The sequence below is a fragment of the Anabas testudineus genome, chromosome 12 (genome assembly GCF_900324465.2).
Source record: "Anabas testudineus chromosome 12, fAnaTes1.2, whole genome shotgun sequence".
NCBI classification, from domain to species: domain Eukaryota; kingdom Metazoa; phylum Chordata; class Actinopteri; order Anabantiformes; family Anabantidae; genus Anabas; species Anabas testudineus.
Genome location: NC_046621.1, coordinates 12557321 through 12571899, shown reverse-complemented (window position 1 = coordinate 12571899; position 14579 = coordinate 12557321). Strand labels below are relative to the sequence as shown.

Below are 14579 nucleotides of genomic sequence, written 5' to 3'. Positions count from 1 at the left end.
TAAACAGATGCGCATGTTTTGGCCCGACTTTGTATTTGCACGTTTTATGCGCTTGTTACGTCACTGTACTGTGAGAAGTGTTGACCAATAGGATGTCCGGATGTTCAAGAGAGGCGTGACTTCCTGTTTGATGGTCATGTGACTGAATTGAAGTCATATGATCCTTTTTTTTTTTTCCTGTTTTCAGTGAAACAGCTCCGATCGTCTGTGTCACAATGATGTTATCCAGCATGTGGTGAGTAATGAAAACGGATCCTGAACTGTTTTTTTGTGTCATTTTAGTTACAGTGACAGTTTCAACTCTGACTCAGGTCTTTGGAGGTCTTTTGAAAGTTTGGCTCACCATACTTCATTTAGTGTCGAACTGATTCAGTGTTTAGGAAGAAAATGAGTCCATTAAAGTAACAAAGTACAGCTTAAAAACAGTATAAGAAACATTTACTGCTATAGTGTAACTGTTAGCTAAGCTTAGCTGGGCAAATCTGTCGTTAGCTAGTTAATAGCAATAGAAATGTCTTTAGTTTGCGTTTAGTGCCTTTTCTTCTGAGACTTGCAATTGTTTTGCAGGTGATCCTCACAGCATGTGTGTACCATCCCCTGTTCTCAGTCCCACCTGCAGCTGAACCTCCTCCTCCTCAATTTGAGCTTCAGGATCCCTAAAACACCATGGATCCTAACCAGCAGATCAGCCCTCTCTCACAGCCCAGTGCAGAATACTTCTCATTGGACTATCGCCTTCAGCTTATTGGACTGGGATTTGGCTTCTATGCAGCAGTGTTCCTCCTCTCTCATCTCCTGTCAGTAGCTTTGTCCCGCACATACAACTCTCTGCTAGCTAAGGAGAAGGTTTTCTGGAACCTTGCAGCCACTCGGGCAGTATTTGGCATCCAGAGTATTGTTGCAGGTATTCGGGCCCTAACTGAGAACTCGGCATTATCCAGGGACAAAATAAGGGGGCAAGAAGACTGGTCATGGTTTAATGTCCTCACAGCCACAGGTTTCTTTATATTTGAGAATGTAGCCCTTCACACCTCCAGCGTGGTATTTTGGTCATTTGACCTCCCACTGGCGATGCATCACTTCTTTGCCCTGTCAGGATATGTATCAGCAGTGGTGTGGGATTCCATGGGACACTTCCTGCCCATGGTTACGCTCCTACTGGAGATGAGCACACCATTCACCTGTATATCCTGGATGTTACTAAAGGTTGGTACTTCATAGTGCTTTGTAATTGGTGAAGCTGCCTTACCCAAGCTGCATTTCCCTCTGTTTAAATTCTACTAATCTGATTCAATCTAAATGTCAACATATTTCAGTTCCTCTCTGGTCTTGTGCACTTATGACTGTCAACAGACCCAGGTTTTTTGTTCTTAAAAGAGGAAGTTCTATTTAAAAATAGTGTCTCAGTACCATACACTTTCTCCTCCACAAACACGACCTAAGTGCACATAAGTTACAGACCTATAGAATTCATCTAGTGGTATAAAATGCTTTATAAAAAGTAATAAAACAACAGATTTTTTTAATTCACTGCCATCTACCTAGCAATTCCTGTCTCATGTCTCTTTCTTTCACCCTGACAGGCCGGCTGGGCGCGCACATTGTTCTGGAGAGCCAACCAGTGGGTGATGATCCACATGTTCCACTGTCGCATGGTGCTCACCTATTATATGTGGTGGGTAACTTTGACCCAGTGGGAAGAGATCAGCACTCACATGGCCTTTCCACCACTCTTGCTCTACCTAATAGGCCTTGCTTTGCTTACGCTTATTATGAACCCACTGTGGACTCACAAGAAGACCATGCAGCTGCTCAACCCAGTGGACTGGAACTTTGGCAACCAACCAGCACCTTTAAATGGTCCCGTGAAGGGCCAGTCCAAAACTTCTATCAAACCTCATGCCAACTGAGGGATACTGAGAAGGTCATTTCTTATTTAAATAATGACCCCGTTTTTATTTTATTATAAATGCATGAAGTGTCTTTTAGGGTGATGATAGTAACATGAATATTTTAAAGATTTATTCTATTAGATTAGGATTATTTTTTGCATTTAGGCCATGCTATAGCAAATCTGAGTTAAAGGTGGAGAAGTTTTGCTTGTTTGTGTCACTGTACCAGTCGATATGATTTGTTACTTTGGCTTAATAAAAAAAAAAACTGAAAGCAACCAAAATGTGAAAGAAATATTAGCATCATGTTGGTCATTTGGGAGATGTTTTTATCCAAAGCTACTTACAATTAAGCTACAAAGCAAGCAAAATAGCTAAGTCAGATGTTGAAAATGCCATGAGAAAAAATGTTTGTGAATCCTCCTCCAGAAGAGAGGAAAATACTTGTCGTGGTCGTCAAAGAGTTTTAAACAGAATTGTTTTTATTCTAAAAGACGGCTCTGAACCAGTCCACCGAACAAAGGCTGTATTGTGTATTGTCCAGAATAGAAAATAGAAGCTGTGTTACTTACAGAATAAACAGTGTTAAGCAGTGTTGTACAGAATAAGAAAGCAATATTTTTATCATCTTGATTTTTTAGTATTATAACAAATAACAATAGAAATTAGATATATTTTGATACAGTTGATTAGATTTTCTGCTTATTATAGCACAGTTTCAGTAAGATGTGGTGTTTTTTGTTGTCATTCTACACAATGTTGTTATTGTGCTGGAAATCTTGGCCCTGAGTGTTTGGTTTGTTCATTGTCACATCCGGCATAATAACCTTTTGTGAAACTGCCACTTTTTGGACTCAATGGAAATGCATTTCTTGCCACAGAGGGATCCAGTATTACATAATAAAATGTTTATTCAATGCAGTGTGCAGTGGGTGTGTCGCTGAGCATGTGCCTGTAGGTGGCAGCACAGGAGCAACCTCTTCAGCATGTTTGTCCCATTTGGACAGACATCCGTGACTCTGTCACAGTTTTCCACCCTACCTTTTATTACCACTAATTAAATTAAATTTATTATACGATTTATTATACAGTTCTTTTTTATTATTATTTTGTTGTAGTTGTTCTTTTCACAGAGCAGCTAAATCAGGTGGGGTCATTTTTAGATGACTTTTTATTACTCATTTATTAAATCAGTGGCTCCCGAACCAGATCACTTTGTCCTGCTTGTTATTACAACCACTGACTTAGATTATGTTTGATATGAACACTTAAGGATGTGATATGAACTTTGACAAATAATAGTCAGTAGGCTTACATTTTATTTCTAACCATCTTATGTCTTAGCCTACTACAAAGCATAGGCTTGTGTGAGATTATCAGTCCTAGCAGACTCCACGTTGGATTTTAAGATGGAGAAATGTCCTTCTCTGCTCGACTTTTACTGAACAGCTGTTTTGGGAGCCACCTCACTCGTCACGTGGGCAGCTTTGAGCACCCTACCGGGGAAGACGTGCAGGGATTGATTGACATCCTCTACAGCCAATCGGTGCGCCGCGAAGTGGAGCAGCCGGCCAATCCGCTGTCGAGAGGCGGGCAGTGGCTGTGATGGATGGAGCTTCATCGTGAGCTCGAGTCGCTGGAAGCGAAGTTAGAAGAAGGACGAGATCTGGAGCTGTTTTAATGTCTTCAGTCTTATTAATGCACATTTAAACACTCGCACGGTGTCACAGCGAAGGGACAACGTACTTTTTCTGGACAAAAGGTTCGAAAACGGTGAGTTTAGGACTTTTTTTTTTAAAGTTTTTAGCACAAGCTTTAAGCATCTATAACTTGACGTAAGCTGTGCTGTCAGCTGTCCAGGTGAGTGCCAGCGTCAGCTTAATAAAAATAAAACATAAAAGGACGGTAAAAGTTTATTTTCTATGTTATAGCGACTTAAGAGTGTGTTTGCTTGTGAACACAGTGCAGTGGGAGATAGCTATAACGTGGCGCCTCAGCTAACACTGCCAGCTCCCTAATGTACCACACCAAAGTCATTTATTTCTACTTAAATATGTCAAATAACATGTATAATAACTTATAATATTTCAACTTAACTTTTTTCTTCTGCGTTTTTGTTTCGCCTAATAGCTGAACAGGACACTACCATTACTTTTGCTATCTGTCTGCAATACACATCTAAAAGCAGGTTCTTGATGATAACAAACCATCATTAATATAAAACATATTGATAGAAAATATAGGAATCAATGTGTACTTAACCATTTATGCAAACCCTTTAATAAGTGAGGAAGTCTGCAGCACTCAGGCACACTACAAATTCAAGTAGTCATGCATAGCATTCCTCTGAACAGCTTCAGCCAGCTGGAAGATCAGTCTACAGAGGTAGTGCAACCATCATTTTGTAATATTTATAATAATTTAGCAGTTTTCTTTAGTATTAGCTAGTACTTCTAGTGACCTGGTATGCTTAGCTAAGCATAAAAAGCATTAAAATTGAAAGGATGCTCTGTTTATATTTCCTGGTGCCATGTACTGTCTGTCCAATTCACTTGGCCGGAACAAGTTTGAACATTTAGGGGTCACATGCACTTGCATGAACACAAAGGTCTGCACCAGTAATTTGTTTAGCAAATAACCAGGGTGACTTGGCTGCAAATACAGATGCACCAAACCTTCCACTAGTGTAATAGCACTTACAGGAAGATGTCAAAGGAGTACAGATAATTTACCATGCTATATGCCACTGTAGAATACTGATGTAAGTACTCGTGTGAGTAGTAGTTTGTTTATATGCCTGACACCCTTTCCTCCTCAAACCAAAGCTGCTTTCACTGTGAATATTTTTAAAGATCTCTGGGAGACACTTTGAGGAACTCAGTGTTGTCAACCAATGCTGCCGTTGTCATTTCTGTTCCATCTTGATTTGTTGAGTATTTTATCACCTTATCAACCTTCTTTTGGTCAGAATGAAAACATGGGTTGCACTCGCTGTCATTGTCATAGTCAGCACAGATTTAGTTTAGTAGAGAAATGCCAGGGAATTTATTGATAAAGTAATTGTGACAAGGCAGTAACTCAAGGCCAGCTCATGAGAATATCGTTTTTTTGACATGGCTAAGCTTGGAGATCCAGAGTATACAGTTGCTGAGCTCAGAAGCATACTATTCCTTTTTAGAAAGACAATTATAGGTTCGCTGCCCACCCAGCATCCCAGTAACATTGCTGCCAACTGCTGGATAAGAAGCCACTGCTCTTTTGCAGGTGAATGTGTGAAATTGCCCACATATTACATATCACACATTACATTTTGTTTATCAGCTGGGAATCTTGTGTCATTTAGAGCCAGAATTGATCTGAGAACATCAGTCACTTCGTAGCCTACTTTACAGTGGAACATGGAAGGTATCATAGATAACACAACCACCAAGAAGCCTGATACTTGTGTGTTAATGCCATGCACTGTGAACTGAGCTATAGACAATGGCTCTGTACAGCACATTCTTGACAGCCTACAGTAAGACTGAATGAAGTCAGTGGTCATTAGCAGGCTATGCTTCAGACAATGTCTCCACCCTCTGAAGTCAATACCATGACTTATACGGTGCTCTGACGATCAACAGTTTTATGGTTTCCTGTGGCCGTATATTGTAATCTGACTTAGTTGCTCTATTCATATTAAAATGCTTTCAGAGCTTTAATCCAGCCACTTAACAAAAGCTCTTTGGAGCAGACAATTATCAGTGCCCACCACACACTATATGGTGTGCTTCTCCTAACATGTTGAGCTCTCAAAGCTTTGGTGTGGCTTGCTGGGTGGGTGGAGTGCACTTACAACTGACAGCCAAGACTGCGGCTGCCTCTGTTTTCAAATGGACACCACGTTTAAAATATTATGCAGCTTTAGTCTTTCATTTTGGTCCTGTGATTTTCAAGCCAGCAGGTCTTTGTCTGTACTTTGTCTCTTGCACTGAGAAAAGAAACTGCTTCTAAGGTCAATTTAAAAAATAAACACATCATTGTGTAATAATAATAGATAATGTAAAAAGAAATATTGTAGTAGAGTCTCACCCTGCCTAGGCTTTCTACCTTGCACCTCGCTGTAAATCGCTTTGGATAAAAGCGTCAGCAAAATGACTAAATATAAATGTAAATGCGTCGGATGACACCATGCACTTACAAACTGCTGTGTAGTTTAGCATTCACCACATTTATTTTAGATATGACTTTAGTGCTTGTAACTCAGCTGTCCTCACGTGTGCAATACACTATACATCCGATATCAATAAAAACAGCCCTGCAGGCCTGATTATTGAAGTGTATTCCACACAGTTCACACATTAAGCTTGTAATTATAACTGGCAGCTGATAGAAATACTAGACTTGTTTTAAATTACATTGGGTACAAGAAACCATGAAGACTTGCTACAGATAAAACAAGAGAAGCTATTATGAAATGCTTCCTTAGCTGTGATTTATTGTTATAGTTTTGTCTATGAATATGCTTGCAGATGTCTGTTGCTGATTGTATCACTAGCTTCAACTTGCCAGGAGTCTAGATTCTCTATTTTAAACGTCAGCGATCTCAATCATGCTTGTAAGCTTCCTACCCCTTTTGAAGACAGGGTGGGTGAGGACCTGTAGTGAGTTGTCAAGGTTAGTTGGCCTGTACACTGTGTTACCGTGAAGGTTGAATGGCTGACCTTATATGAGCTGCAGAGTTATTGCTTTACTTAACAGATTCATAGGCCCATCAGGCACAGTAGAAAACAAGTGGATATACACAACTTCATCACCAGCTCACCATACAAGTTCGCAGCGGTTCTTTGTAGCACTGCTTCTGTTTTACAATTCTTTACTACTAATAAGAGACTAGAGTGAGGCACCTTTTTTCTTTTAATGCTGCAGGACTGTGTTGTCCTCCCCTGAACCTTTCTGCAAATACAGTACATTACAGTACTTTGTTATGCCTGTCCATCTACTCTTTGTACGTCCGCGATCTACTGTTTTTCTGTCAAGGCCTGATTACTCCTTTTCTGGCAGAAGAAGGAGACTGGCAACCAAAGAACTGCAAAGCCAAAGACAGACAGAGGAAACTTCAAGCCTCTTTTCATCTCTCTCTTTCTCACACACCACTATCACCTCTAGGCTTTTATTTAAGACTCCCAGGCAGGTGTGTGAACTGTCACTTGTCATTAAGTATGATCTGGAAAACTACACAAGAATCAAACCCTTTCCCAAACTAGGCCGTTTGTAGAATAGAATAACATAGAAACATAGTTTTTTCACAGATCTGAAGTTGGCTGGTTGCCATAGCCTAAATAATAGGGTAGGTAATGGATTTCTTGCGTATCAGGAACATTTTAAAATTTTTTTAAAGGCTTTAAATTGAGGGAAATTAAAGGAAATGTTATATTAGTTATTATAAAAATATGGACAAATATTTCTTTCCTTTTCTTATCACGTGTTGCATCTGTGTGCAACTTTAATCTTGTATCTTTTAAGTAGATTATACATTTCTTGTCCATTATGATAAATTTAGAGAAATGTGATGTAGCTAGAGAGGAGCTTGCTGTTTCTGCACATCTGTGACTTAAGAGTCTCAGAATCATATAACAACCAAATAATAAATGAAATTAAAAAATTAATTAATACAAAATCTAGTTCATTTACTTAATGCACATTTTTAAAATGGGGAAATCTGCAATAACCTTGCAACTGAAATCTAAACAACTGTAAGAATTTCTTTATGACTGAGCAAAGGTGGCAAATACACAACAGTTACATTACAGTATTTTGACAGTACATATATTGTCAACATGTTTTGTGATCCTTGTTCTTCAGCGTACAGTTGCATTAAGAGTACACAGTAAGCAAAGTAAGCAAAGTAAGCAAATTATGTACATTACACCGGCATACTGAATGTTTTCCTGTCTGCTGAGCAGAGTTCAGCCTTTCCAGCATGTAATGACATGCCTAGCTGAGTCTGTCATCAACTATGTGGCTGATGTTACCTCTGCGGTGTCTTTCGCTTTGTCCTCAATCATTGCACATATTAGTAATACAGTACCTTTTATAAAGCAGAGCAGGTTATGGGGGTAACTGTAAAATAATTATGAAAAATACTTTCTTGTCTACTCTATAAGGATCTATAAACATGTGCACACTTACTTGCATTCTACTGTTGTATGGTGTGAGTATGCCACTGTTTACAGTGTTGTATAGACAGGATGCTGACAGATGCTACAGATGTTGGGAGGGCTCACCATGGGGCTTACCATGCACATGATGTTTGAAGACACACTACATCGAAGGCCATGCAGGATGTAATTTGTGGGAAGCAAGAAGCAAGTAAAAAAAACAAAACCAGAATAAGTAAAGGAGTGAGGAGGATTGTAGGAATTCAGAGGCTGGTTTCAATCCAGATGTGAGAAAGGCCAACTTTGTGTTTTTGACTTTTCTTGTGACAGTGTAATAAGCACTGAGCAAAAACACAATGTTCATAAAGTCACAAAGTTCATAATTCTGGCTTAATGCATTAAGGACACTCATTTTACAAGCATTAAAAACAGTAATAATGTGAGAAAACCTTTTAAAATTTTATTTAATGTTTTTTTACTAGTTTTTTTTCCTCTCTTCTGCGCCTCAGCATCAATAAGGGCACACCTGAATATTTTCCTTCTTTTCTCCTCCTTTCCTTCCTTTTCCTGCTGTCCTAGACCTTGGAACAATTAATTTAAAGGAAGATGAGTCATTTTTTGAAGCTCCTGTCAGGAATAGGATGTTAATACTTACTCCAAAATGTGCTTTGCTATTTACAGCCAAGTTTGTCATTTAAGTACCTGTTTTATACTCGTACACCGTCTGGGTATTATATGTCCTAAAGAAAGCTTCATCATCAGTCATACTATATAACATTGTAGCTGCGCTTGTTAGTCTCCTGTGTGTTGTGCAGGCTATTTCTCCTGAGGCTAGTATTATCTGTCAGCCGCACTGTATTCAGCAGACACTGGCCTTGTGTGTTCACATTCAATCCTCTGGCCTTGTGCCCTGTGAATAAGGTGGAGAACAGAGAAGCAGAGAATTTCATATTATTTGCAGACAAAACAAGCTTTGAGACTCAGAATAGGTTATCCTTTGGATCGGGTTTGCTGCAGTACTGTGGTACATTTGTAATAGTCAGAAGTGGATTGTTGTGAACTTATGTTGTGGCTTGCATTGAACCATTGTGATCGCATGGACAGAATATTGAGCACACATACCACAACAATTGCTCCTTTATGCTCGAGCATGATGTCACGACTCTGTCATCTGTTCTTTGTGGATACTAGCAAGTTGAAAAAAGTCTGGAAATAGGAATACTTTTTTTCTAAAAGGAGGCCCTTGATAGAAACTGTCACCTCTGCATGCAAAGTGTACATCTACAAACAAAGGCTGTGCTGCTGAGGAATGCAATGTATCTCATGCCCATGCAGGTCCAAAGATCTCTCCTGCCTCAGCCTGCTAATTACATTTCCGTGAGCAAAAATGTGTGGTTACTATTAAGTTAAAATATTAGACTGACCTCTCCACCCTAAATTCTTGTACTGTATGCTCATGTTCATGCTTAGTTTATGTATTTCAAGTCATGTCAAGAGTCAAGTTTGATGCAGAATGTTTCACCTGGACATGAGAACACTCTTGGGGTGTGGTGGAACCAGCAATTATTGTGATTTTCCTTAATATTATTAGAATAGTTAACATTTATTCTTTATTATTTAGTTTTTATAATTGATTAATCTGTTTTTGTGTTGAATGAACTAGTAGAATGAATGACTTCTAGTAAATTAGTTCACTTTAATATGGTCGCAGATGAGTAAACTTAATGGATGGACGCATGTGTCGACTTTAGCTTAGTTAAAAATCCTACCGTGTTTTGAATAATTTTATTTTAGCTAAAGAAACTCTCCACCACACTTTTTTTCATAAGGGGCATTCAACAGCATAAGACCTATCCATCATAATGGTGAGCCCATTTGACATGAATCACGCCCACAATTAGCATGTGAGAATGCTGTGTACACTCCAACGCGTGGCAGTATGTGCAGTCCCCAGGAGCACTTTGAGAGCTTCTTTTGTTTTCATTCACTCGTCCATTTGTCTGAATTAGCTTTGGTTAAGATTCTGATGTTGACACAAAAGGTACCAGACCGTGACCACAATATAAGCAGGCTTCCCTGCTGACAAAGTACTGCTGTGATTGAGTATGATGAAATAACAATTGTGGTTTGGTTTTTAGTTGGCTTACATATGCAAATACAAGAATGTCTAACTCATGATGTTTGGAAACATTCTTTAGTATTAAGTGAATGTGTAAACACCATGCGTATCAAACCGCCTAAATTGCTATTTTGTGTTTGTCTTTTTCTTTTAGGAATGTGTGGCAGCATAGTTGGTCCACTGGATGCTGCTGACTGAAGAGTTTTTACAGGAGAACGGCAGCAAGCATGGACAGAGAAGACTTCCCTCCCCCTCCCCCTGAAAGTAAAGTCAACAAAGCTTTGTCACTCACGCATGAAATGCCCTTTGCACTTTATTGTATTTCACAGGGAAAAGTGAGAAATATGGTTGTGGATTTGTCAGTTATGGGCCGGTTAGCTCAGTTGGTTAGAGCGTGGTGCTAATAACGCCAAGGTCGCGGGTTCGATCCCCGTACGGGCCACAAGTTTTGTGACAGCATTTGGACAAATTTCAAAAATTAGGCAAGTAGTTGATATGTCTAATAAATCAAATGCAGCAGTTCCAAAACCTTGTCACAGAGCTTATAGGAGATTTTGAGATAGTGTTTGGCTGAGTCCAAACAACTACAGTATAAATTTGTGTGGTTTAAGGTGTTAAACTATATCACCTGCTAGCTTCCATAAGAACTTCCTGGAAGGCTGAATATTTTGAGTAAACAACACAGATTCCTCTTCTTAGCCACTGTCGAGTGTGGGCAGAGAAATGAGGGAGTAAGGAGGGTAAAATGTGCAGAGCGGCTGTAGATAACAGACAATGTGCCTCAGTATTAGTCTGAATACTGCTCCAGCAGCATGCACACACACATACACACAAACAGCCTGCAGGGATAGACACAGGCCAGTGAAATACTTCGTCTCCAGCTGGCCAGTCACTTGCTTTGTTGCCAGGGCAATGTCGGACTGGACCGTAACCCACTGACTCACTTGAGCAAGCCATTATGTAGCAGAGTGGAGAAAAGCCCAAAAAACAGAATCCATATTGTGATTATGAATTAACAGTGGGCACCTCAACTAGGCTTTCATTTTGTGTCAGTGTGCATGTGTCTTCATGATTCCCAAGGATGGAAAGATGAGGGAAATCCTACAAAGTGTCTCCCCAGTTTAAAGGTGGAATTTGAATATTGTTTATAAGGAAAATATGAGTGGATATGCTTTTAAATGCTTGTATCTATACATGCTCATATTATAAGGACACCATTTTGTAAATTAAGCTGCATTCACACAGTCAGCTATCAATGGCCTCATCTACTCACAGTTACAGATGTACCATTGAATGACCAATCTATCCAAACCCAATCAAATGGCACAGTCAAGTGTTTCACATTGACACAAAGAGAGAGAGAGCAATGCTAGAGTAAGGACTGGCAAATGATTCCCACAGTCCTGGAGTACCACAGACCACTAACTAGCTAGCTGTGCCTTATCTTTGTGTCCAACACCATTCATTATTGCACAGATGGAAAAAGACAGATAGCATCTGTGTTTTTAGGTTCACACTTCTCTTTTCTTGCACATTTAGTTGTGAGTACAGATGGATGTGAGTTGGCAGTGTTGACTTGGAACATTAGTCACAGACCATTCCCTCACACACTTGACTATAGGGTGGAATAACTACCTGTCAAAGCCTGAGGACATTTTACTGGTGATTTAAAGCTGTGGACATTGCTGTGAGCAACTTCAAAGTAGTTGGATTTTAGAGCAAGTTTCTTTGAGTTAAGATCTACTTTGTTGCTATCAGTGCACTGCTCATGCCTAGAGGCCTAACACAGCATGCTGCAGCAGTGGACATGTTTCCTTTAAGGCTATTGTGTGTGAAGAGTAACCTTATCAGCTAAACTTTAAATGGCCACATAAATGCCTGAGTTGATTAAGTTAGGAAGTTTGTAAATATGTTGGTAGTGAAACATAAAAGATACTGTAAGATACTTAAATGTAAGATTACACAGCCCTTTATCTGCGTCAGGTCAAAAATGCCGAAACCCGGGATCGAACCAGGGACCTTTAGATCTTCAGTCTAACGCTCTCCCAACTGAGCTATTTCGGCAACTGTCGCCCTCAGCGTTTCCTCGCTGGGTTGTGAAAGCATCTATGCAATTTGGAAGTTTCTGTTTTCTTTGGGTACAGTCAGGATATGAGAGTATGACTTTAGACAGTCAAGCTGTGACTACTGATAAACTCGCTCACAAGGAATCTTGGGTATGCTCGTGACAAAGATAGAATATCACTTGGTGAAGTTTAAATGTTGAGTTCATTTAGGAAAATCACATGAATGGACAGAGTAAGAGATTGTTCACTTCAGACTCTTGTTTTGAATTTGGGTTGGCATTTGGAATATTTACTATTTTTATTGCTTTTTATAATTTTCTTTCACGACACTGCTGAATGAAACCTAGAATACTATCTGTACACATTCAGCTCTCAGGGTCCGAAACATGAAACCAGCAGGTGAAAGTTGATCCTGTGCATTCCTAATCCTTTTACTCTTGCTCTTAAGATTCACTGACTCAGGGCCACACTGTATTCATCAGATCAGAAAGAATGCATAAACCCAGTACTACTCACTGGAGGGAGTAACAGCTCTCATTCCTGCTGGCCTAATTACACTGTGGAAACTGGAAAGACGTTAGTTATTCCCTTCCTGTCTGCTGCAATGAATGTTTTGAAGTGAGTACGATGGTTTAGCGACTAGGTAGCTCTGCCCTAGTTTGTTTTTAAGCAGCTGATGTGGTGTTTTAGGTGCAAGTCCTTGATGTAAAGGTTCTTTAAGAAAATATACTGTTAGCCTTAATTAGTAGTCTGTATGTAGCTCAGCCCATTAACTTCAACAGTTCAGGGACTACAACTGCTGCCTACAGTGGATCTGTAAATGAGCTTTAAAGTGGTGTTCGAGCAAAATGGTTAAAGTAAATATGACTTATGTTTTCCTAAATCCTCAGACATATTCTGCATGGTTGAATTACTCTGCCTGATGTACCAGAGCTGGTATTTTTTATTAGTCTCAACTAATTTACATGTTTGGTTTTTTTTTTTGGTATAAACTTTAGGCAGCTTTATATAGTTTAAGTATTTATTATAGTTACTGGTGTTATTAGATGTTAGTGCTTTGTGTATAGATTGACTTGACTTTAACTACTGTTACTTAAAGATTCAAATGTAATTGGCTTGTAGTTAATGACCATTGCTGTGAATGACTGTCATCTTAACTCCTAATTGGTATATTGACTTATTCAGTTTGGATGGTTGGTATAATATCTCTATCACACCATATTTCATTTGTGATATCAGTATGTTTATCAATATTTACAGTACAGTTTCTGGAAATTGAAGAGTCTCTAGATAAAATAACTGAATGGCATTGGCTATTTTACGTATCTGTCACAGGGCTAATACACTAAATTATGTATCTGGAAGACAAACAGTTGCCTGTATGTAATATAATTCTGCGCTCATTCTCTCTGTCTCTTTTTCCAGTGTTCTTGGCAGATGAAGACGAGGGTGAAGCCTTCGACTTTGATGACAGTTGTGATGACGTCCCTGAGGCTGACCGCCCACCCCCTGCACCTCCAGCTCATCTAGCCCCCAGCAGCAAGGACCAGAGCCAGGACAACACGGTGGTCAGTCATCCTACGGGGCATCTTACTTGCCTGGAGCCCCCAGTACCTTCCTCCGCACCTGATACAGCTCCACCATCAGCAAACAAAACAGTTCCTACAAGCATAACCTCCACATCAGATGGAGCAACAGCAGAAGAAGAGGAGACATCTACTCTTGGGGGGAATGAAGACACAGAGGCAGATTTACCACCACCTCCTTCTCCCCCACCACTACATGATAATACAGAGACAAATCCCGGAAGCACAGGTTTGCAGCCTAACGTCTCGACATTTTGCTGTTAGCTCTAGGGAAACGCAATTATTCTACACTTTAGACTCATCTGTTGTCTGTTGTGTTTGAAAATAGGTTAACTGCAAACAACTACCGGTACTTGAATATGTGACATTTTTTGGCAGTGGTAAAAAGTCTCCATATACTCTTATCATGTTTTGTGCATTTTATCTGACTCTATCAGCCCCTCAGCTCAGGCCAAAGTGAGTCCTTAAAGTGGAGCAGTACGTCTCTATTATGACACCTTGTATCTCTGGCAGCCTGGTGCTGGGGGTTGTCTGGTTTTTATCACTGAAAGTTGTGACAGCAGCAGCTGGGCTGAAGTGAAGGAATGTCCGCAATGCACTCATTTTTCAGTCTTTGCTCCTTTAGGGAGGAACCTTTACAACGCTATGTATATATAAGTCTGCTAAGTATATTTAAATCACATTTATTTTTGAAATACTTTTTTCACAGAGTTACATAAGATTTTTATTTTTAAGTAAAAAATAAAAATCTTTTTTGAAAAAAGAAAATGATACAG

General features: G+C 39.6%; 2 protein-coding genes and 2 non-coding genes across 6 annotated transcripts in view; 3 read left to right on the top strand and 1 right to left on the bottom strand.

Moving 5' to 3' along the window:
• The first annotated feature begins 167 nt into the window (after nucleotides 1-167).
• Nucleotides 168-2809, top strand: cln8 (CLN8 transmembrane ER and ERGIC protein). The gene is made up of 3 exons (XM_026353637.1): nucleotides 168-235; nucleotides 568-1206; nucleotides 1584-2809. Exons 2-3 carry the CDS (start codon nucleotides 667-669, stop codon nucleotides 1908-1910), a joined length of 867 nt encoding a protein of 288 aa, XP_026209422.1. The 5' UTR covers nucleotides 168-235; nucleotides 568-666; the 3' UTR covers nucleotides 1911-2809.
• Nucleotides 2810-3508: 699 nt separating this feature from the next.
• The window catches only part of arhgef10 (Rho guanine nucleotide exchange factor (GEF) 10), a 43009-nt gene continuing 31938 nt past the window's right edge, over nucleotides 3509-14579 (top strand). For 2 of the 3 annotated variants that reach the window (XM_026355258.1, XM_026355256.1), the window contains exons 1-3: nucleotides 3509-3665; nucleotides 10306-10415; nucleotides 13643-14032. In XM_026355258.1, the coding sequence (XP_026211043.1) occupies nucleotides 10379-10415; nucleotides 13643-14032 (427 nt within the window). In that variant the 5' untranslated portion in view covers nucleotides 3509-3665; nucleotides 10306-10378. The remainder of the gene's footprint in view (nucleotides 3666-10305; nucleotides 10416-13642; nucleotides 14033-14579) is intronic. The other variant, XM_026355257.1, reaches the window with a different exon arrangement.
• trnai-aau lies at nucleotides 10520-10593 on the top strand. Its single transcript has one exon. It is a non-coding gene; the product is annotated as a tRNA-Ile (tRNA).
• Nucleotides 12143-12215, bottom strand: trnaf-gaa. Its single transcript has one exon. It is a non-coding gene; the product is annotated as a tRNA-Phe (tRNA).

What these genes read in the sequence shown, in the direction of transcription:
- cln8 (XM_026353637.1), top strand. Translation starts at nt 667, where the DNA reads ATGGATCCTAACCAGCAGATCAGCCCTCTCTCACAGCCCAGTGCAGAA. An exon ending in TATCCTGGATGTTACTAAAG is followed by an intron (nt 1,207 to 1,583) that starts GTTGGTACTTCA and finishes TCACCCTGACAG; the next exon opens with GCCGGCTGGGCGCGCACATT.